The sequence below is a fragment of the Salvelinus alpinus genome, chromosome 7 (assembly GCF_045679555.1).
Source record: "Salvelinus alpinus chromosome 7, SLU_Salpinus.1, whole genome shotgun sequence".
Lineage (NCBI taxonomy): Eukaryota > Metazoa > Chordata > Actinopteri > Salmoniformes > Salmonidae > Salvelinus > Salvelinus alpinus.
In genome coordinates this window covers 58,217,364-58,242,195 of record NC_092092.1, presented here as the reverse complement: position 1 = coordinate 58,242,195, position 24,832 = coordinate 58,217,364, and the positions used below count along the sequence as shown (strand labels likewise).

Here is a 24,832-nt window from a genome sequence, read left to right as displayed (position 1 = left end):
ATGCTCACTGAGTCTGTACATAGTCAAAGCTTTCCTTAAGTTTGGGTCAGTCACAGTGGTCAGGTATTCTGCCACTGTGTACTCTCTGTTTAGGGCCAAATAGCATTCTAGTTTGCTCTGTTTTTTTGTTAATTCTTTCCAATGTGTCAAGTAATTCTCTTTTTGTTTTCTCATGATTTGGTTGATCTAATTGTGCTGTTGTCCTGGGGCTCTGTGGGGTGTGTTTGTGTTTGTGAACAGAGCCCTAGGACCAGCTTGCTTAGGGGACTCTTCTCCAGGTTCATCTCTCTGTAGGTGATGGCTTTGTTATGGAAGGTTTGGGAATCGCTTCCTTTTAGGTGGTTGTAGAATTTAACGGCTCTTTTCTGGATTTTGATAATTAGTGGGTATCGGCCTAATTCTGCTCTGCATGCATTATTTGGTGTTCTACGTTGTACACGGAGGATATTTTTGCAGAATTCTGCATGCAGAGTCTCAATTTGGTGTTTGTCCCATTTTGTGAAATCTTGGTTGGTGAGCGGACCCCAGACCTCACAACCATAAAGGGCAATGGGCTCTATGACTGATTCAAGTATTTTTAGCCAGATCCTAATTGGTATGTTGAAATTTATGTTCCTTTTGATGGCATAGAATGCCCTTCTTGCCTTGTCTCTCAGGTCGTTCACTGCTCTGTGGAAGCTACCTGTGGTGCTGATGTTTAGGCCGAGGTATGTATAGTTTTTTGTGTGCTCTAGGGCAATGGTGTCTAGATGGAATTTGTGGTCCTGGCGACTGGACCTTTTTTGGAACACCATTATTTTGGTCTTACTGAGATTTACTGTCAGGGCCCAGGTCTGACAGAATCTGTGCAGAAGATCTAGGTGCTGCTGTAGGCCCTCCTTGGTTGGTGACAGAAGCACCAGATCATCAGCAAACAGTAGACATTTGACTTCGGATTCTAGTAGGGTGAGACCGGGTGCTGCAGACTGTTCTAGTGCCCGCGCCAATTCGTTGATATATATGTTGAAGAGGGTGGGGTTTAAGCTGCATCCCTGTCTCACCCCACGACCCTGTGTGAAGAAATGTGTATGTTTTTTGCCAATTTTAACCGCACACTTGTTGTTTGTGTACATGGATTTTATGATGTCGTATGTTTTACCCCCAACACCACTTTCCATCAATTTGTATAGCAGACCCTCATGCCAAATTGAGTCGAAGGCTTTTTTGAAATCAACAAAGCATGAGAAGACCTTGCCTTTGTTTTGGTTTGTTTGGTTGTCAATTAGGGTGTGTAGGGTGAATACATGGTCTGTTGTACGGTAATTTGGTAAAAAGCCAATTTGACATTTGCTCAGTACATTGTTTTCATTGAGGAAATGTACGAGTCTGCTGTTAATGATAATGCAGAGTATTTTCCCAAGGTTACTGTTGACGCATATTCCACGGTAGTTATTGGGGTCAAATTTGTCTCCACTTTTGTGGATTGGGGTGATCAGTCCTTGGTTCCAAATATTGGGGAAGATGCCAGAGCTAAGGACGATGTTAAAGAGTTTTAATATAGCCAATTGGAATTTGTTGTCTGTATATTTGATCATTTCATTAAGGATACCATCAACACCACAGGCCTTTTTGGGTTGGAGGGTTTTTATTTTGTCCTGTAACTCATTCAAGGTAATTGGAGAATCCAGTGGGTTCTGGTAGTCTTTAATAGTTGATTCTAGGATTTGTATTTGATCATGTATATGTTTTTGCTCTTTATTCTTTGTTATAGAGCCAAAAAGATTGGAGAAGTGGTTTACCCATACATCTCCATTTTGGATAGATAATTCTTCGTGTTGTTGTTTGTTTAGTGTTTTCCAATTTTCCCAGAATTGGTTAGAGTCTATGGATTCTTCAATTACGTTGAGCTGATTTCTGACGTGCTGTTCCTTCTTTTTCCGTAGTGTATTTCTGTATTGTTTTAGTGATTCACTATAGTGAAGGCGTAGACTCAGGTTTTCCGGGTCTCTATGTTTTTGGTTGGACAGGTTTCTCAATTTATTTCTTAGATTTTTGCATTCTTTATCAAACCATTTGTCATTGTTGTTCATTTTCTTCGGTTTTCTATTTGAGATTTTTAGATTTGATAGGGAAGCTGAGAGGTCAAATATACTGTTAAGATTTTCTACTGCCAAGTTTACACCTTCACTATTGCAGTGGAACGTTTTACCCAGGAAGTTGTCTAAAAGGGATTGAATTTGCTGTTGCCTAATTGTTTTTTGGTAGGTTTCCAAACTGCATTCCTTCCATCTATAGCATTTCTTAATGTTACTCAGTTCCTTTGGCTTTGATGCCTCATGATTGAGTATTGCTCTGTTCAAGTAGACTGTGATTTTGCTGTGGTCTGATAGGGGTGTCAGTGGGCTGACTGTGAACGCTCTGAGAGACTCTGGGTTGAGGTCAGTGATAAAGTAGTCTACAGTGCTACTGCCAAGAGATGAGCTATAGGTGTACCTACCATAGGAGTCCCCTCGAAGCCTACCATTGACTATGTACATACCCAGCGTGCGACAGAGCTGCAGGAGTTGTGACCCGTTTTTGTTGGTTATGTTGTCATAGTTGTGCCTAGGTGGGCATATGGGGGAGGGAATGCTGTCACCTCCAGGTAGGTGTTTGTCCCCCTGTGTGCTGAGGGTGTCAGGTTCCTGTCCAGTTCTGGCATTTAGGTCGCCACAGACTAATACATGTCCCTGGGCCTGGAAATGATTGATTTCCCCCTCCAGGATGGAGAAGCTGTCTTCATTAAAGTATGGCGATTCTAGTGGGGGGATATAGGTAGCACACAGGAAGACATTTTTCTCTGTTAAGATAATTTCCTTTTGAATTTCTAGCCAAATGTAAAATGTTCCTGTTTTGATTAATTTAATGGAGTGAGTTAGGTCTGCTCTATACCAAATTAGCATTCCCCCTGAGTCCCTTCCCTGTTTCACACCTGGTAGTTTGGTGGATGGGACTACCAGCTCTCTGTAACCTAGAGGGCAACCAGTGGGTCCGTCTCCTCTATACCATGTTTCTTGCAGGATGACAATGTCTGCATTACCGATTTCTTTGGTGAAGTCCGGGTTCCTGCTCTTTAGGCCAAAGGCAGATGACCTCAGACCTTGGATATTCCAGGATGATATAGTGAAGGCTTTTTGTTCCATAAAGTGTCCAATGTTGTTGGTCGGGGTTTGGCCTCAGGCCAGTAAGTGTGAGCAGAGCCTCTCTCTCTCTCTCTCTCTCTCTCTCTCTCTCTCTCCCAACATACCTAGATACATGCAGAGGGAAATATCGCCCACACACATAGAGAAATACTGAGAACATGGATGTGGGTACATGCAGTGCATTCGTAAAGTATTCAGCCCGCTGGACTTTTTGAACATTTTGTTAGGTTAGAGCCTTATTCAAAAATGTATTAAATAGTTATTTTTCCTCATCAATCTACACACAATACCCCATAATGATGATGCAAAATAAAATAAAAATTGCACATAAAAAAACAATTACATCCTCGAGTCTTCTTGGGTATTACTACAAGGGTATTACTACAAGCTTCTTGGGTATTACTACAAGCTTGGCACACCTGGATTTGGGGAGTTTCTCCCATTCTTCTCTGCAGATCCTCTCAAGCTCTTTCAGGTTGGATGGGGAGCGTCTCTGCACAGCTATTTTCAGGTCTTTTCACAGATGTTTGATAGGGTTCAAGTACGGACTTTGGCTGGGCCACTCAAGGACATTCAGAGACTTGTCCCGAAGCCACTCCTACGTTGTCTTGGCGATGTGCTAAGTGTTGTTGTCCTGTTGGAAAGTGAACCTTCGCCCCAGTCTGAGGTCCTGAGCACTCTGGAGCAGGTTTTCATCAAGGATCTCTCTGTGCTTTGCGCCGTTCATCTTTCCCTCGATCCTGACTAGTCTCCCAGTCCCTGACACTGAAAAACATCCCCACAGCATGATGCTGCCACCATCATGCTTTAACGTAGGGATGGTGCCAGGTTTCCTCCAGATGTGACGCTTGACATTCAGGCCAAAGAGTTCAATCTTGGTTTCATCAGACCAAAGAATCTTGTTTCTCATGGTCTGAGTGTCCTTAAGGTGCCTTTTGGCAAACTCCGAGCAGGCTGTCACGTGCCTTTTATCGAGGAGTGGCTTCGGTCTGGCCACTCTACCATAAAGGCTTGATTGGTGGAGTGCTGCAGAGATGGTTGTCCTTCTGGAAGTTCCTCTGGAGCTCTGTCCGAGTGATATGGAAAAAGTTAAGGGGTATGAATACTTTTCGAATGTACTGTATGTATAGGTGTGAATATTAGTATTATAAACTGGGGGGTTTAAGCACTGAATGCTGATTGGCTGACAGCTGTGATATATCAGACCATATACCACGGGTATACAAAACATTTATTTTTAATGCTCTAATTACATTTTGTAACCAGTTTATAATAGCAATAAGGCACCTCAGGTGTTTGTGGTATATGGCCAATATACCACGGCTAAGGGCTGTATCCAGGCACTCCGCGTTGTGTTGTGGTCAAGAACAGCCCTTAGCCATGGTATATTGGCCATATATCACCCCCTCCTCGTGCCTTATTGCTTAAATATACTCTCGTTCACACAAGCAGACATATTGTATACACACACAGGCTTAGATACTACACATTACACACAGGCTTAGATACTACACATTACACACAGGCTTAGATACTACACATTACACACATGCCTAGATACTACACATTACACACAGGCTTAGATACTACACATTACACACAGGCTTAGATACTACACATTACACACAGGCTTAGATACTACACATTACACACAGGCTTAGATACTACACATTACACACAGGCTTAGATACTACACATTACACACAGGCTTAGATACTACACATTACACACAGGCTTAGATACTACACATTACACACAGGCTTAGATACTACACATTACACACAGGCTTAGATACTACACATTACACACAGGCTTAGATACTACACATTACACACAGGCTTAGATACTACACATTACACACATGCCTAGATACTACACATTACACACAGGCTTAGATACTACACATTACACACAGGCTTAGATACTACACATTACACACAGGCTTAGATACTACACATTACACACAGGCTTAGATACTACACATTACACACATGCTTAGATACTACACATTACACACAGGCTTAGATACTACACATTTCACACAGGCTTAGATACTACACATTTCACACAGGCTTAGATACTACACATTACACACAGGCTTAGATACTACACATTACACACAGGCTTAGATACTACACATTACACACAGGCTGAGATACTACACATTACACACAGGCTTAGATACTACACATTACACACAGGCTTAGATACTACACATTACACACAGGCTTAGATACTACACATTACACACAGGCTTAGATACTACACATTACACACAGGCTTAGATACTACACATTACACACAGGCTTAGATACTACACATTACACACAGGCTTAGATACTACACATTACACACAGGCTTAGATACTACACATTACACACAGGCTTAGATACTACACATTACACACAGGCTTAGATACTACACATTACACACAGGCTTAGATACTACACATTACACACAGGCTTAGATACTACACATTACACACAGGCTTAGATACTACACATTACACACAGGCTTAGATACTACACATTACACACAGGCTTAGATACTACACATTACACACAGGCTTAGATACTACACATTACACATGGGTGAACATAGTGTCTCACACACACACACACCCACCCACACACCCACCCACACACACACACACACACACACACACACACACACACACACACACATATTTATTAACCCTGTATGTTTTGTCAGACCTGTTCAGGCAGGTGTCTGGTCCAGGGGGTCTGACAGACCAGCGTTACCTCACTATGCTGCTCTATGAAGCCATCCAGATCCCCCGACAGCTGGGAGAGGTGGCCGCCTTCGGGGGGAGCAATGTGGAGCCCAGTGTACGCAGCTGCTTCCGTATGGTGAGATCACCTACACACACAGACAGACACACACACAGACGTGCGCAGGCCGCAAACACATACATACACGCACGCACGCAGACACCACGCAATTTCTCAAGCAAGAATTTTGCTAGGACTGTCTGGGAGTGGTCTGAGTGAGCTGTTATTGGCAGAGAGGTTTGAAATTCTCTTTTTTTTTGTGATGTCACCAGGCAGGCCAAAACTCCATCCCACCAAAACAGGCTGAAATATCAGGCAGTCTTTTCAAACAGATCTTAAAAAGGCATTATCATCATTTTCACAATTTCACAGTATTTTGGGCTCCCGAGTGGCGCAGCGGTCTAAGGCACTGCATCTCAGTGCTACATGTGTCACCACAGACCCTGGTTCGATTCCAAGCTGTATCACAACCGGCCGTGATTGGGAGTCCCTTCGAGCGGCGCAGATTTGGCCCAGCGTCGTCCGGTTTGGGGTTTGGCCGGGGTAGGCCGTCATTGTAAATAAGAATTTGTTCTTAACTGACTTTCCACAGTATATATGGAAATATATATAAAACACAGTCAAGTCTAGTTTTTGACGCCACTGGGCCTTTAAGCATCATAAATGTGCTTACAATGCACTATGTTGGGGTCATTGATCATAGGTGTTACTGATCAAATTGTTCTTTCTGAGTGAAATCCTGTGTGAACCAATGTGGTCTGTGGACATGTTTTAAATTTGTTTTGTGAAACCAATCTGGTTTAACATACTGTTAGGGGAACCATATGGAATCTATGGGCATAACATAATTTCAAAGTGTTGCAGATGGAGACATAGAAGAACCTAGGGCATTGTCATTTCCACTCTCATACATGGGGGGGATCAGCTTTTTTGAAATCCCGCCTCATGGCATTTAGCTCAGTAGAGAAATGTCTTTTTAAAGCAGTCCCTTTAATGGTAGAGTTGGGACGAGTAGGTACTAGGTTTTTGGGCGGTGGCTTTTTAAAACCTTTCTAAAAAATATTTAAAAATCTTCCCTTTTTTACAGCCGACCCGTAATTAAATGTCACTCGATTCCCGTCCATGCTCCTGATATCAGCCACAGGGGATTAAAACCCTGTTTGTCAACTCTATTTGCTGTATGTCATGTCTTTTATGAGCAGATTTTATTATCAGTGTAGTTCCAATCAGAAGTGCCCAGATAAACAATTTATCACGTTGGCATGGCAATGAAGTCAAAGTGAGGGGATGACACGCGCTAGCACGTTCTGTGGGTGTAGGGTGTAGGTTGTAGGGTGTAGGTTGTAGGGTGTAGCGTAGAGGTGTAGGGGAGTCATTCATGACAGAGGGGGTTTGGCTCTCCATAGAGGATGGCAGGATCAGAGGGAGGAAGTTACACTACAGTAGACATTCTGTGCTGTGGCCCTCCGTGGGCTGTATGTATAGAGAGAGAAATCTGTTGTACTTTATGAGGCCATGGAGAGTGTACATTGTGTGTGTTTTGGTTGTTGTTGCTTTGTGTAGTCAGTGGGTCCAGTTCTACTAGTTATTGATACTATAGACAGTCAGTGTGTCCAGTTCTATTAGTTATTGATACTGTAGACAGTCAGTGGGTCCAGTTCTATTAGTTATTGATACTGTAGACAGTCAGTGGGTCCAGTTCTATTAGTTATTGATACTGTAGACAGTCAGTGGGTCCAGTTCTATTAGTTATTGATACTGTAGACAGTCAGTGGGTCCAGTTCTATTAGTTATTGATACTATAGACAGTCAGTGGGTCCAGTTCTATTAGTTATTGATACTATAGACAGTCAGTGGGTCCAGTTCTATTAGTTATTGATACTGTAGACAGTCAGTGGGTCCAGTTCTACTAGTTATTGATACTATAGACAGTCAGTGGGTCCAGTTCTACTAGTTATTGATACTGTAGACAGTCAGTGGGTCCAGTTCTACTAGTTATTGATACTGTAGACAGTCAGTGGGTCCAGTTCTACTAGTTATTGATACTGTAGACAGTCAGTGGGTCCAGTTCTACTAGTTATTGATACTGTAGACAGTCAGTGGGTCCAGTTCTATTAGTTATTGATACTATAGACAGTCAGTGGGTCCAGTTCTACTAGTTATTGATACTGTAGACAGTCAGTGGGTCCAGTTCTATTAGTTATTGATACTGTAGACAGTCAGTGTGTCCAGTTCTATTAGTTATTGATACTGTAGACAGTCAGTGGGTCCAGTTCTATTAGTTATTGATACTGTAGACAGTCAGTGGGTCCAGTTCTATTAGTTATTGATACTGTAGACAGTCAGTGGGTCCAGTTCTATTAGTTATTGATACTGTAGACAGTCAGTGGGTCCAGTTCTATTAGTTATTGATACTGTAGACAGTCAGTGGGTCCAGTTCTATTAGTTATTGATACTGTAGACAGTCAGTGTGTCCAGTTCTATTAGTTATTGATACTGTAGACAGTCAGTGTGTCCAGTTCTATTAGTTATTGATACTGTAGACAGTCAGTGGGTCCAGTTCTATTAGTTATTGATACTGTAGACAGTCAGTGGGTCCAGTTCTATTAGTTATTGATACTGTAGATAGTCAGTGGGTCCAGTTCTATTAGTTATTGATACTGTAGACAGTCAGTGGGTCCAGTTCTATTAGTTATTGATACTATAGACAGTCAGTGGGTCCAGTTCTATTAGTTATTGATACTGTAGACAGTCAGTGGGTCCAGTTCTATTAGTTATTGATACTGTAGACAGTCAGTGTGTCCAGTTCTATTAGTTATTGATACTGTAGACAGTCAGTGTGTCCAGTTCTATTAGTTATTGATACTGTAGACAGTCAGTGGGTCCAGTTCTATTAGTTATTGATACTGTAGACAGTCAGTGGGTCCAGTTCTATTAGTTATTGATACTATAGACAGTCAGTGGGTCCAGTTCTATTAGTTATTGATACTGTAGACAGTCAGTGGGTCCAGTTCTATTAGTTATTGATACTGTAGACAGTTAGTGGGTCCAGTTCTACTAGTTATTGATACTATAGACAGTCAGTGGGTCCAGTTCTACTAGTTATTGATACTGTAGACAGTCAGTATGTCCAGTTCTATTAGTTATTGATACTGTAGACAGTCAGTGGGTCCAGTTCTATTAGTTATTGATACTGTAGACAGTCAGTGGGTCCAGTTCTATTAGTTATTGATACTATAGACAGTCAGTGTGTCCAGTTCTATTAGTTATTGATACTGTAGACAGTCAGTGGGTCCAGTTCTATTAGTTATTGATACTGTAGACAGTCAGTGGGTCCAGTTCTATTAGTTATTGATACTGTAGACAGTCAGTGGGTCCAGTTCTATTAGTTATTGATACTGTAGATAGTCAGTGGGTCCAGTTCTATTAGTTATTGATACTGTAGACAGTCAGTGGGTCCAGTTCTATTAGTTATTGATACTATAGACAGTCAGTGGGTCCAGTTCTATTAGTTATTGATACTGTAGACAGTCAGTATGTCCAGTTCTATTAGTTATTGATACTGTAGACAGTCAGTGGGTCCAGTTCTACTAGTTATTGATACTGTAGACAGTCAGTGGGTCCAGTTCTATTAGTTATTGATACTATAGACAGTCAGTGTGTCCAGTTCTATTAGTTATTGATACTGTAGACAGTCAGTGGGTCCAGTTCTATTAGTTATTGATACTGTAGACAGTCAGTGGGTCCAGTTCTATTAGTTATTGATACTGTAGACAGTCAGTGGGTCCAGTTCTATTAGTTATTGATACTGTAGATAGTCAGTGGGTCCAGTTCTATTAGTTATTGATACTGTAGACAGTCAGTGGGTCCAGTTCTATTAGTTATTGATACTATAGACAGTCAGTGGGTCCAGTTCTATTAGTTATTGATACTGTAGACAGTCAGTGGGTCCAGTTCTATTAGTTATTGATACTGTAGACAGTCAGTGGGTCCAGTTCTATTAGTTATTGATACTGTAGACAGTCAGTGTGTCCAGTTCTATTAGTTATTGATACTGTAGACAGTCAGTGGGTCCAGTTCTATTAGTTATTGATACTGTAGACAGTCAGTGGGTCCAGTTCTATTAGTTATTGATACTGTAGACAGTCAGTGGGTCCAGTTCTATTAGTTATTGATACTATAGACAGTCAGTGGGTCCAGTTCTATTAGTTATTGATACTATAGACAGTCAGTGGGTCCAGTTCTATTAGTTATTGATACTGTAGACAGTCAGTGTGTCCAGTTCTATTAGTTATTGATACTGTAGACAGTCAGTGGGTCCAGTTCTACTAGTTATTGATACTGTAGACAGTCAGTGTGTCCAGTTCTATTAGTTATTGATACTGTAGACAGTCAGTGTGTCCAGTTCTATTAGTTATTGATACTGTAGACAGTCAGTGGGTCCAGTTCTACTAGTTATTGGTACTGTAGACAGTCAGTGGGTCCAGTTCTACTAGTTATTGGTACTGTAGACAGTCAGTGGGTCCAGTTCTATTAGTTATTGATACTGTAGACAGTCAGTGTGTCCAGTTCTATTAGTTATTGATACTGTAGACAGTCAGTGGGTCCAGTTCTACTAGTTATTGGTACTGTAGACAGTCAGTGGGTCCAGTTCTACTAGTTATTGATACTGTAGACAGTCAGTGGGTCCAGTTCTACTAGTTATTGATACTGTAGACAGTCAGTGGGTCCAGTTCTATTAGTTATTGATACTATAGACAGTCAGTGGGTCCAGTTCTATTAGTTATTGATACTATAGACAGTCAGTGGGTCCAGTTCTATTAGTTATTGATACTGTAGACAGTCAGTGGGTCCAGTTCTACTAGTTATTGATACTATAGACAGTCAGTGGGTCCAGTTCTACTAGTTATTGATACTGTAGACAGTCAGTGGGTCCAGTTCTACTAGTTATTGATACTGTAGACAGTCAGTGGGTCCAGTTCTACTAGTTATTGATACTGTAGACAGTCAGTGGGTCCAGTTCTACTAGTTATTGATACTGTAGACAGTCAGTGGGTCCAGTTCTATTAGTTATTGATGCTATAGACAGTCAGTGGGTCCAGTTCTACTAGTTATTGATACTGTAGACAGTCAGTGGGTCCAGTTCTATTAGTTATTGATACTGTAGACAGTCAGTGGGTCCAGTTATATTAGTTATTGATACTGTAGACAGTCAGTGTGTCCAGTTCTATTAGTTATTGATACTGTAGACAGTCAGTGGGTCCAGTTCTATTAGTTATTGATACTGTAGACAGTCAGTGTGTCCAGTTCTATTAGTTATTGATACTGTAGACAGTCAGTGGGTCCAGTTCTATTAGTTATTGATACTGTAGACAGTCAGTGGGTCCAGTTCTATTAGTTATTGATACTGTAGACAGTCAGTGGGTCCAGTTCTATTAGTTATTGATACTGTAGACAGTCAGTGGGTCCAGTTCTATTAGTTATTGATACTGTAGACAGTCAGTGGGTCCAGTTCTATTAGTTATTGATACTGTAGACAGTCAGTGTGTCCAGTTCTATTAGTTATTGATACTGTAGACAGTCAGTGTGTCCAGTTCTATTAGTTATTGATACTGTAGACAGTCAGTGGGTCCAGTTCTATTAGTTATTGATACTGTAGACAGTCAGTGTGTCCAGTTCTATTAGTTATTGATACTGTAGACAGTCAGTGGGTCCAGTTCTATTAGTTATTGATACTGTAGACAGGACAGTCAGTGTGTCCAGTTCTATTAGTTATTGATACTGTAGACAGTCAGTGGGTCCAGTTCTATTAGTTATTGATACTATAGACAGTCAGTGGGTCCAGTTCTATTAGTTATTGATACTGTAGACAGTCAGTGGGTCCAGTTCTATTAGTTATTGATACTATAGACAGTCAGTGGGTCCAGTTCTATTAGTTATTGATACTATAGACAGTCAGTGGGTCCAGTTCTATTAGTTATTGATACTGTAGACAGTCAGTGTGTCCAGTTCTATTAGTTATTGATACTGTAGACAGTCAGTGGGTCCAGTTCTACTAGTTATTGATACTGTAGACAGTCAGTGGGTCCAGTTCTATTAGTTATTGATACTGTAGACAGTCAGTGGGTCCAGTTCTACTAGTTATTGATACTGTAGACAGTCAGTGTGTCCAGTTCTATTAGTTATTGATACTGTAGACAGTCAGTGTGTCCAGTTCTATTAGTTATTGATACTGTAGACAGTCAGTGGGTCCAGTTCTACTAGTTATTGGTACTGTAGACAGTCAGTGGGTCCAGTTCTACTAGTTATTGGTACTGTAGACAGTCAGTGGGTCCAGTTCTATTAGTTATTGATACTGTAGACAGTCAGTGTGTCCAGTTCTATTAGTTATTGATACTGTAGACAGTCAGTGGGTCCAGTTCTACTAGTTATTGGTACTGTAGACAGTCAGTGGGTCCAGTTCTACTAGTTATTGATACTGTAGACAGTCAGTGGGTCCAGTTCTACTAGTTATTGATACTGTAGACAGTCAGTGGGTCCAGTTCTACTAGTTATTGATACTATAGACAGTCAGTGGGTCCAGTTCTACTAGTTATTGATACTGTAGACAGTCAGTGGGTCCAGTTCTATTAGTTATTGATACTGTAGACAGTCAGTGGGTCCAGTTCTATTAGTTATTGATACTGTAGACAGTCAGTGGGTCCAGTTCTATTAGTTATTGATACTGTAGACAGTCAGTGGGTCCAGTTCTATTAGTTATTGATACTGTAGACAGTCAGTGGGTCCAGTTCTATTAGTTATTGATACTGTAGACAGTCAGTGGGTCCAGTTCTATTAGTTATTGATACTGTAGACAGTCAGTGGGTCCAGTTCTACTAGTTATTGATACTGTAGACAGTCAGTGGGTCCAGTTCTACTAGTTATTGATACTATAGACAGTCAGTGGGTCCAGTTCTATTAGTTATTGATACTGTAGACAGTCAGTGGGTCCAGTTCTACTAGTTATTGATACTATAGACAGTCAGTGGGTCCAGTTCTACTAGTTATTGATACTGTAGACAGTCAGTGGGTCCAGTTCTATTAGTTATTGATACTGTAGACAGTCAGTGGGTCCAGTTCTACTAGTTATTGATACTGTAGACAGTCAGTGGGTCCAGTTCTATTAGTTATTGATACTGTAGACAGTCAGTGGGTCCAGTTCTATTAGTTATTGATACTATAGACAGTCAGTGGGTCCAGTTCTATTAGTTATTGATACTGTAGACAGTCAGTGGGTCCAGTTCTATTAGTTATTGATACTGTAGACAGTCAGTGGGTCCAGTTATATTAGTTATTGATACTGTAGACAGTCAGTGGGTCCAGTTCTATTAGTTATTGATACTGTAGACAGTCAGTGGGTCCAGTTCTATTAGTTATTGATACTGTAGACAGTCAGTGGGTCCAGTTCTATTAGTTATTGATACTGTAGACAGTCAATGGGTCCAGTTCTATTAGTTATTGATACTGTAGACAGTCAGTGGGTCCAGTTCTATTAGTTATTGATACTGTAGACAGTCAGTGGGTCCAGTTCTACTAGTTATTGATACTATAGACAGTCAGTGGGTCCAGTTCTATTAGTTATTGATACTGTAGACAGTCAGTGGGTCCAGTTCTATTAGTTATTGATACTGTAGACAGTCAGTGGGTCCAGTTCTATTAGTTATTGATACTGTAGACAGTCAGCGGGTCCAGTTCTATTAGTTATTGATACTGTAGACAGTCAGTGGGTCCAGTTCTATTAGTTATTGATACTGTAGACAGTCAGTGGGTCCAGTTCTATTAGTTATTGATACTGTAGACAGTCAGTGGGTCCAGTTATATTAGTTATTGATACTGTAGACAGTCAGTGGGTCCAGTTCTATTAGTTATTGATACTGTAGACAGTCAGTGGGTCCAGTTCTATTAGTTATTGATACTGTAGACAGTCAGTGGGTCCAGTTCTATTAGTTATTGATACTGTAGACAGTCAGTATGTCCAGTTCTATTAGTTATTGATACTGTAGACAGTCAGTGGGTCCAGTTCTATTAGTTATTGATACTGTAGACAGTCAGTGGGTCCAGTTCTATTAGTTATTGATACTGTAGACAGTCAGTGGGTCCAGTTCTATTAGTTATTGATACTATAGACAGTCAGTGGGTCCAGTTCTATTAGTTATTGATACTGTAGACAGTCAGTGGGTCCAGTTCTATTAGTTATTGATACTATAGACAGTCAGTGGGTCCAGTTCTATTAGTTATTGATACTGTAGACAGTCAGTGGGTCCAGTTCTACTAGTTATTGATACTATAGACAGTCAGTGTGTCCAGTTCTACTAGTTATTGATACTGTAGACAGTCAGTGTGTCCAGTTCTACTAGTTATTGATACTGTAGACAGTCAGTGTGTCCAGTTCTACTAGTTATTGATACTGTAGACAGTCAGTGTGTCCAGTTCTATTAGTTATTGATACTGTAGACAGTCAGTGGGTCCAGTTCTACTAGTTATTGATACTATAGACAGTCAGTGTGTCCAGTTCTATTAGTTGTTGATACTGTAGACAGTCAGTGGGTCCAGTTCTACTAGTTATTGATACTATAGACAGTCAGTGTGTCCAGTTCTATTAGTTATTGATACTGTAGACAGTCAGTGGGTCCAGTTCTACTAGCTAGGATAGTCTCATGTAGAGGAGAAGAGAGTTGAAGAGAGTTGAGGAGAGTAGAGAGGAGAGGAGAGAGGAGAGGAGAGGAGAGAGTTGAGGAGAGGAGAGGAGAGGAGAGAGTTGAGGAGAGGAGAGAGTTGAGGAGAGGAGAGGAGTTAAGGAGAGGAGAGTTGAGGAGAGGAGTTGAGGAGAGAGTTGAGGAGAGGAGAAGAGAGAGTTGAGGAGAGGAGAGAGTTGAGGAGAGCAGGGCAGAGAAAAGAGCAGAGAGCCGAGGAGCCTCGTTCCCCTGGAGACCTCACTCCAGCAGCCATAACACGCACGCACACACACATACGTTAATTACCCTGCTTTGGCATAGCCGAGACGAGGCTCCAGGGAAATCAACCTTTTAATGCATCTCTGATGCACACTTAATGAGAATTTAGCACATTATGGATTTTCTGCGCTTGGTGAGGCTGTCCTTTATTCACCTGACTTCCTGTGATCCCGTTTATCTGCTGTCTCTCTAACACAGGAATTGCTTTGGAACGTTAGAAGAGCAACAGATACTCACGGCCCTCACGCATGTCACCCCTCTCTCTGGCCGCTATCAACCTCCTGTTTATGTATTTGTGCTTTTAACAGAGTTCTTCCAGGGGAACTTTAATGGAATATGTAATTACCTAGTAATACGTACCCTATGGAACCGCAGGTAGTTTGATGAAGTGGTACTGTAGGTCAATTGTTCTGCATAACTGTAATGGATAGTAGCATTTTACAGACAATCAAGCAGGAGACAGAACAAGTACAAGATACTCAGGTAAAATGTTTCCTATGTTCTTCCTCCCGTAGGCCCCAGGGAAGCCAGCCATCGAGGTATCTCATTTCCTGGAGTGGATGAGTCTGGAGCCCCAGTCTGTAGTGTGGCTGGCTGTTCTGCAGCGTGTGGCTGTGGCCGAGTCCGCCAAGCACCAGGCCAAGTGTTACATCTGTAAACAGTGCCCCATCAAGGGATTCAGGCAGGTCTATTGTACCTCTATCAGAGATGAAAGGTGGATGTGTGACACACACACATACACACACACGCACACATAGGATAGTGCTATTAATGTGGCTTCTCTGTTACTGACTGTGATATGATCGTCCATTCTACCGATCTGTCCTGACAGGTACCGCAGTCTGAAACAATTCAACGTGGACATCTGCCAGACGTGCTTCCTCACGGGACGCACCACCAAGGGAAAGAAGCAGCTCCAATACCCCATTATGGAGTACTATACCCCAGTAAGAAAGAGTACTGCACCCAGGCTGCCTCCTGCATGTCACCCTATTAAAGGTCAAAAGTAGTGCACTATGTAGGGAATAGGGTGCCATTTCAGACACAGCCCGCACTATAACCTACACTCTTCTCTTAAAGAGGCAATCTGCAGTTTAAACAATAACAAAGTGGCCACCCCTCCACTGTTTCAGTCCACAGCTGAGGGTTGTGGCTGGAGATATGTAACCACACAAGTATTCAAGTCATGGGACCGATATTAGCATTTTTCACACGTGTCCAAATCATACGAAAGTATCCCAAATTGATTGTGAACCTCAACAAAGTCACTTATAGATGTTTTGAACATGATGCGTGAATTTTTTTTGTATCGGTCCCATGTCTTGAATGGGATTTGTGCCACAAATGCTAGCACGTTAGCATGTGGAAACAGTGCCAAGGGGACTAAACCAAATCATTGATTGCTGTCATACCTTGACTGCTTACAGGGTAAAGAAACCAATATGTAATTTAGTAATTTGGGTGTACTATCTCTTTAACCATGTTTTGAGGCTATACATTGTTTGCATACAATTACATTGTTTACAAACAGTGAAGTAAGACATGTTTATAATGTGGGTTCTGATAGGGTACGACAGCTGAACTAAGCCCATAAGGCATTTATAAGTTATATTCTTCCAAATCAATGGGCATATATAATTCATTTATCAGTCCAAAAATGGATATAGCAATTGCAGATTGCCCCTTTAAGAGAGTGCACAAAGAGGAGGCCACACTAGCACACTACTTCAGCTGCAGTCAATGGAGGCTGGGAGATATGGCAGAGAGACATCCAAATCATTTCTCCCAGGGCAGTATGTCAACCAGGGGAAGTTTGAAGTGGAGCTGAGCTGGAGTTTTTCACCTGGGCTTTGACTTCTATACTGCTAGGTTGTATGATGGAGTGGATGTGGGTAGTCAGGTCCGAGGGAGACAGAGTACTGGATTAGCCGCAGGGCACTATCACAAAGTTTAGTTCAACACAAGGTGCGTGTGTGTGCGCGGGTGTGTCTATGTGTGTCTGTGTGTGCATGCGTGTGTGTGTGTGTGTGTGTGTGTGTGTGTGTGTGTGTGTGTGTGTGTGTGTGTGTGTGTGTGTGTGTGTGTGTGTGTGTGTGTGTGTGTGTGTGTGTGTGTGTGTGTGTGTGTGTGTGTGTGTGTGTGTGTGTGTGTGTCTGGGTGCATGTGTGCACAAGTGTGTGTGCGTCCCTGCGTGCACGCGTATGTGCAGTATAGAGTATGGAGTATGGAGAATTCTAAAGTGGTTCACTTTGTCTTCCTGTCCTCCCACTGCCCCTAACCTCCCCCATCCCCCTCTCCTCCATCCCCCCATCCGCCTCTCCTCTCCTCCATCCCCCCATCCCCTTCTCCTCCATTTCGCCCTCATCCCTCTCTCTTCATCCCCCTCTCCTCTCCTCTCCTTCATCCTCCTCTCCTCCATCCCCCTCTCCTCAACCCCCCCTCATCCCCCTCTCCTCTCCTCCACCCCCACCCCTCATCCCCCTCTCCTCTCCTCTCCTCCACCCCCACCCCTCATCACCCTCTTCTCTCCTCCATCCCGGTCCCTTCATGTAAACCATGTGTCAGACCACCTCAGGAGAGAAGATGCGGGACTTTGCCAAGACACTGAAGAACAAGTTCCGGTCGAAGCAGTACTTCAGTAAGCACCCTCAGCGGGGCTACCTGCCTGTCCAGTCGGTGCTGGAGGCCGAGAGCTCTGACACGTGAGTTATACCCCTATAGACACAGACGGCTAGACAGACTGCCACCGAGAAGACAGGAAAATAGCTTGTAAAAATAGCCATTGACTTTATTTGTTGAGAGAGAGACTGCTTGTGTATGAAGTGTTATATTATATGATGTTGAGGGGAGAGAAGACTTGGCACATGGAGGGTAGTTGGTTGTAGATGATGTGGATTTACAGAGAGGTCCTTGATGAAAACCTGCTCCAGAGTGCTCAGAACCTTCCAACAGGACCACGGTTCACCTTCCAACAGGACAACGACACTAAGCACACAGCCAAGACAACGCAGGAGTGGCTTCGGGACAACTTTCTGAATGTCCTTGAGTGGAGAATGTGTCTATGTGTGCATGTGTGTGTGTGTGGACTTGAACCCGATCGAACATCTCTGGAGACACCTGAAAATAGCTGTGCAGCGACGCTCCCCATTCAACCTGACAGAGCTTGTGGGGATCTGCAGAGAAGAATGGGAGAAACTCCCCAAACACAGGTGTACCAAGCTTATACAATCATACCCAAGAAGACTCAACGCTGTAATCGCTGCCAAAGATACTTCAACAAAGTACTGATTAAAGGGTCTGAATACTAATGTAAATGTGATATTTCCATTTTTTTATTTTTAATACATTTGCAGAAATTTCAAAAAAACAGTTTTTGCTTTGTAATTATGGGGTATTGTGTGCAGATTGATGAAGAAAAAAACGATTTAATCAATTTTAGATGATTTGGTATTGGTGTTTTATTAGGATCCCCATTAGCTGTAAAAGCAGCAGCTACTCTTCCTGGGGTCCACACAAAACATGAAACATTATACAGAATGACATAATACAGAACATCAATAGACAAGAACAGCTCAAGGACAGAACTACATATATATTTTTTAAAGGCACACATAGCCTACATATCAATGCATACACACAAACTATCTACGTCAAATAGGGGAGAGGCGTTGTGCCGCGAGGTGTTGCTTTATCTGTTTTTTGAAACCAGGTTTGCTGTTTATTTGAGCAATATGAGATGGAAGAATAAGGCTGTAACGTGACAAAATGTGGGAAAAAGTCAAGGGGTCTGAATACTTTCTGAATGCACTGTACATGGGTCCACACTTTTCAGAGTTAAATTAACAGTTTGCTTAGTGTAAAGACTTATTTGCATATTTCCCAGTGTGCCTTGTCTTTCGAGTGAATTGTAAAGTTACCACCTATGACTGTATTTGTTAGTGACGGAGACATGGTTGCATTAATTCATTTTCAGTCATGTGGTCTTCACCAAGTGCGATCTAAGCAAATATGTTATCATTCAATTAGATTAAATAATTCAATTCTTTAAGACAATACAATACATATTTCATAAGACCTTATTTTGGTTCCAGAGTAATTTTACCTCAATACATTGGTTTGAAACTCCTGGTTTAAAGGCCACATCTGGCTTGCAAGTCACACACACACACACACACAGACACACACACACACACACAGACACACACACTAGGGAGTACCAGTAATAGAGGTATTAATGATGTTTTTCTGTGTTTGACCAGGCCGTGCTCCTCTCCCAAGCTACCCCATGCAGACACACACAGCAGAATCGAGCACTTTGCTAGCAGGTAGGGTGTTATGCACACACACACACACAGTATGTCTGCCATACTGCTACGCTGCCACCTTCACTCATTCACCAGATGTGCTGAATCGAGCACTTTGCTAGCAGAATCAAGCACACACACACACACACACACACACACACACACACACACACACACACACACACACACACACACACACACACACACACACACACACACACACACACACACACACACACACACACACACACACACACACACAGCAGCCCAAAATAATGACCCCCATCTTTCCTTACCTAACTCTGCTTACTCCAGTTCTTCCCTCCTTCTTTTCTCCTGGCACTCCCCAGTTCTCTCTCCACAGGTTGATTGAGATATCCATCTTGGTCTGACCTTCGGCCTGAGTGGAGACTGTTGTGCCCAGCGGGTATCCTCTCTCTCCCTTTCCTTCTTTCTTTCTTTCGTTCTTTCTTTCTTTCTCTCCCTCTAACTCTTACTCATTCACTCACACACACTGAAAAGGGCATGAGCGCGGTCTGGGGTGAGCAGGGGTCTCCTGGTTGTGGATGCCCGGCGGCATGGTAGGGCAGTGTGGCACGCCGCTGGGTCCATTGGTCACCTGGAGGATGCGCATGCGGATCAGCTGTCTGTCTGACAGGGTTACAGAGAGGGCACAGCCAGGGCATGGCAGAGGGGTCCCTCACCCAGGGCAGTCATGCCCACAGCAGAGCAGGACATAGATCACTGCAGAAAGAGAGAGAGAGAGAGAGAGAGAGAGAGAGAGGGAGAGACACAGACACGGGACACAGATCACCTTCTTATGTGTTGTATGTGAGAGTGCTCCTTACCTGAGGCAGTATTGCTCCACACCTTGCCACTATTCAAGACAGAGGAGACACACACCAACAGAGGCAGGATATCTTCTATTCTCTCTCTCTCTCACACCTTCTATCTCTCTCTCCGAATGTGTTCCCTTTCAGTCTCTTTCACTGTTTAGTTAAGACATTGTTGTCATTCTTTTCTCTCCCAGTCATTCATATTAATTATTTCCATTGACTTGTATTACAGTTTTTTTTGATTGCTTAAGCACGATTTTCAAAACAGGGCCCGTGTTTTCAAAACACTACACACAATTAGCACAACCACACACCCAATTAGCAAAACACTACAGATCCTTTGCAAAATTAAACACTCTTGTAAAAACTATACACTTCTTTTTAAAAACCACACTTTGTTACCATATGAAACACACACGTTTCACATTACTATACTCTGTTTGCACGAGTTACACTCTGCTGTGATAAACCTAAAACACTTTTAGCACTTCTACTTCCCTGTGATTAGAGTAGGCTACTATCAACAAAGTTGACCAAACGTCACTTTACGTATTGTAAGTTCAAAAAAATAAAATAAAAAATAACTAGACAATGTCTCTTCGCCTAGCTGGATCTGGCCAGAGAATTTCATCAAACCACGCAGGCAAAGTTGTCATTAGCAAGACACTTTGGAAAGAAACGTCTTGAATGACGAATCCATCCTTGCATTGCTGCTACCTCCATCTGGTCACAGGCCTCCTCCATGGCTTGGATGAGGGGTACCTCAGCCTGGAGACAGAGATCATATACCTTCCACCTCCATGCAGAGAAAAACTCTTCTATGGGGTTGAGGAATGGAGAGTATGGTGGAAGATATAGGACGGTGAAATGTGGATGTTGCTGAAACCAGTTCTGAACCAGAGCAGAGCGGTGGAAAGACACATTGTCCCAGACAACAATGTATTGCATATGATCGATTTGATTTGCTGCTGTTATGTTGTGCAATTGGTCCAAGAATGTAAGTATGAGTCCTGTGTTGTAAGGGCCCATATGGGCATGGCGGTGGAGGTGTTTGCACACCTGATGACTGTGTTGAACCAATTGGTTGGACAGTGTGGTAATTTGACAGTCAGTGCTTTGGTATTGCAAGGACGTGACTTCATGATAGATTTTTGTGTGTAATGTATGTTAAGTGTGTTTAGTGTTTTGCAAATCACTGTGTGTAGAGTTTTGCAACAAGTGTGAGGTTGACAATGTGCTTATAGTTGTGCAAATATGGGCTGATGTTTTGCTTCTTGAGTGTAAGGTTTTGCTAATAGTGTACTACTTTTAATTTTAGTGTGTAAGCAATCCAAAAAAACTGTAATTGCTTTTGTTCCAAAGTCCTCTCACGTTTATTAGTCTTCTCCTGCCAATTAGAATACTTTAGTTGGCACAACTCCTTGGCTCAAGCTGAAGATCCACAAAACTTCACTGATAGATAAACAGACATGGAGAAATGGGGCAGGGAGCAGTGCAATTTGCTTAAGTGAGATATGCTCATATGTCTTAATTTGTTGGCTTGCAGACTTGCCAAAGAAGTCTCAGTGTTCCTGAAGTTGCTGTTAAGACGGAGATGATGTTGTATCTTTGTAGCTTTATGCTGGCTTTACAGTTTCTATCTCTTTTTATGTACTTTGGATGTAGTGTGCCATCTTACAGTTCTGAAACATCTTGAGCTCCTCACAAGTCTATCAGAGGACAGTTTAAGCATACTTTAACTATATTACAACATAATCTGAGAGCTCGCTAAATGAGAAAAAGCTGATTATTTTAATGATGTACATTGCACAGATGCCATTCAATTCATGCAAAATTGGCTCCAGTACACACACTCTCTTGCTCTCTCTCTCTCTCGCTCTCTTGCTCCCTCTCTCTCTCTCTCTCTCTCTCTCTCTCTTCCTCTCTCTCCCTCTCTCTCGCTTCCTCTCGCTCTCTCTCCCTCTTGAAAAACACATCAAATGAGGGACTATATATATTTATTCACATAGTAATGCAAACGCCTGGCTGTCAGAACCATGCCATGCAACTACGTACATTAAAAGGTCCCTGAGGCTGACATCATCACAGCAGAAGAACAGAGTGTCTGTCTCTCTCTAGTCAGTCATATGAGGGGGTGTACATGTTCATCCAGTGTAATAATATGATGTCCCAGAGGAGGATTGTGGGTATTTGATGTTTTGGGTTGGATCCAGATTTGCTGGTGTGTCACACACCAAGGTACCAGTGGAGAGTTTCCTTTTGTCATTAGTACAGACTCGGAGGGAGGGAGGGAGGGAGGGAGGGAGGGAGGGAGGGAGCGAGGGAGCGAGGGAGCGAGGGAGGGAGGGAGGGAGAAAGCTCAAGGTGCTATCTAGAACCTTAAAGGGTTATTCTACTGTCCTCATAAGATAACCCTTTGAAGATCCCTGGTTCCAGGTACAACCCTTTTTGGTTCCAAGTAGAACCCTTTTGCATTCCATGTAGAACCCTTTCCAAAGATGGCTCTACATGGAACAAAAAAGGGTTGTACCTAGAACCAAAAAGGGTTGTACCTGGAACCAAAAAGGGTTATACCTGGAACCAAAAAGGGTTGTACCTGGAACCAAAAAGGGTTGTACCTGGAACCAAAAGTAACCTTTTTTCTAAGAGTGTGGGCTCATAGGAATTAACTCACAAATTCCCACATCATCAGGACTGTCCTGAGGACAGGGGCCAAGTCTACAGCTCTCACATAGAATACTGGGGTGAGGCTCCCTCTCCTCTCTACCCTGCCTTCCGGTCCTGTAACAACCATTTGATTAATGACCTAACTGATTAAATTAAGGGGACAGATCTGGCCACAGTGAGAGTGGTTAAATAAATGTCTGTTAGCCATAGGGACAAGGTCTGGCCACAGTCAGAGTGGATGGATAAAGAGCCAGGTCTGGCCACGGTCAGAGTGGATGGATAAAGGGCCGGGTCTGGCCACGGTCAGAGTGGATGGATAAAGGGCCAGGTCTGGCCACGGTCAGAGTGGATGGATAAAGGGCCAGGTCTGGCCACGGTCAGAGTGGATGGATAAAGGGCCAGGTCTGGCCACGGTCAGAGTGGATGGATAAAGGGCCAGGTCTGGCCACGGTCAGAGTGGATGGATAAAGGGCCAGGTCTGGCCACAGTTAGAGTGGATGGATAAAGGGCCAGGTCTGGCCACAGTTAGAGTGGATGGATAAAGGGCCAAGTCTGGCCACGGTTAGAGTGGATGGATAAAAGGCCAGGTCTGGCCAAGGTCAGATTGGATGGATAAAGGGCCAGGTCTGGCCAAGGTCAGAGTGGATGGATAAAGGGCCAGGTCTGGCCACGGTTAGAGTGGATGGATAAAGGGCCAGGTCTGGCCACGGTCAGAGTGGATGGATAAAGGGCCAGGTCTGGCCACGGTCAGAGTGGATGGATAAAGGGCCAGGTCTGGCCACGGTTAGAGTGGATGGATAAAGGGCCAGGTCTGGCCACGGTCAGAGTGGATGGATAAAGGGCCAGGTCTGGCCACGGTTAGAGTGGATGGATAAAGGGCCAGGTTTGGTCATAGTGAGAGTGGATGGATTAAGGGCCCAAGTCGGGCCCTGTACTCTCTATGGGCCTTGGTGGGAGGGGCCATAATAATGAGAGTGGATGGCCTGTACTCTCTATGGGCCTTGGTGGGAGGGGCCATAATAATGAGAGTGGATGGCCTGTACTCTCTATGGGCCTTGGTGGGAGGGGCCATAATAATGAGAGTGGATGGCCTGTACTCTCTATGGGCCTTGGTGGGAGGGATCATAATGATGAGAGTGGATGGCCTGTACTCTCTATGGGCCTTGGTGGGAGGGGCCATAATGATGAGAGTGGATGGCCTGTACTCTCTATGGGCCTTGGTGGGAGGGGCCATAATGATGAGAGTGGATGGCCTGTACTCTCTATGGGCCTTGGTGGGAGGGGTCATAATGATGAGAGTGGATGGCCTGTACTCTCTATGGGCCTTGGTGGGAGGGGCCATAATGATGGATCTCTCTTCATCACTCCATCCTCATCCCTCTTTTCTCTCCCTCCATCCGTCAATCCATAGATGTTTTTTGGTGGTGGTGGATTGTGTGTGTGTGTGTGTGTGTGTTGTGGGGGGCCGGGAGCTTGAGTAGCATGAGACACATTTCATTAGTGTCTCTGGCGGAGGTTGTACATGGCTGGTGGTTCCAACACAGCATTCCTGGCAGCTCCCTCAGAAGGCCGTTCCCACTGCTGAGAGAGTGAGGTGTCGCTAAAAGCAAAGTTCTCCCTATTCAGCTGCCAGATCAAATTCCTGTACATGCAAATGTATTTGGTGAATTAAGCTGATTCTGGTAATAGGGGAGGAGTATAACAGCACAGATGGTGGATATATTAAGATAGTTCGCTCTGGCCATTTACCATTGGGAAAAAATGGTCTGTTCTGGTTAACTTAAGTGGGTGTGTCTCCCATAAACACAAAATGCAATAGCAGCTGGGTTTGGTGTACTTAGTTCATTGACTTTCATTGAACCAGAAGAAACAATACAGCGAGTGGGGTGTCTCGCTTCCTCTTCTGTCTCTGCTAACAGTCTGTAGCAGTGTGGTAGCTGTCCATGGTGCTGATCTGCCAAACGTCTCAACTACACTGTAAGGCAGTAGAAAGAGAAGTGCAGTGGGGTAGCTGTCCATGCCACTGAAAAACAACAGTCACTGCTGCAGGCCTGAAAACCTAGACTCGCTGTCCTTGGT

At 43.2% G+C, this 24,832-nt stretch overlaps 1 protein-coding gene across 2 annotated transcripts in view; it reads left to right on the top strand.

Moving 5' to 3' along the window:
- LOC139581316 (dystrophin-related protein 2-like) overlaps positions 1–24,832 on the top strand; it is a 114,190-nt gene that overhangs the window by 77,616 nt on the left and 11,742 nt on the right. For both annotated transcript variants that reach the window (XM_071410931.1, XM_071410929.1), the window contains exons 14-18: positions 5,874–6,031; positions 15,462–15,628; positions 15,779–15,893; positions 17,512–17,648; positions 19,206–19,271. In XM_071410931.1, coding sequence (XP_071267032.1) covers positions 5,874–6,031; positions 15,462–15,628; positions 15,779–15,893; positions 17,512–17,648; positions 19,206–19,271 — 643 coding nt within the window. The remainder of the gene's footprint in view (positions 1–5,873; positions 6,032–15,461; positions 15,629–15,778; positions 15,894–17,511; positions 17,649–19,205; positions 19,272–24,832) is intronic.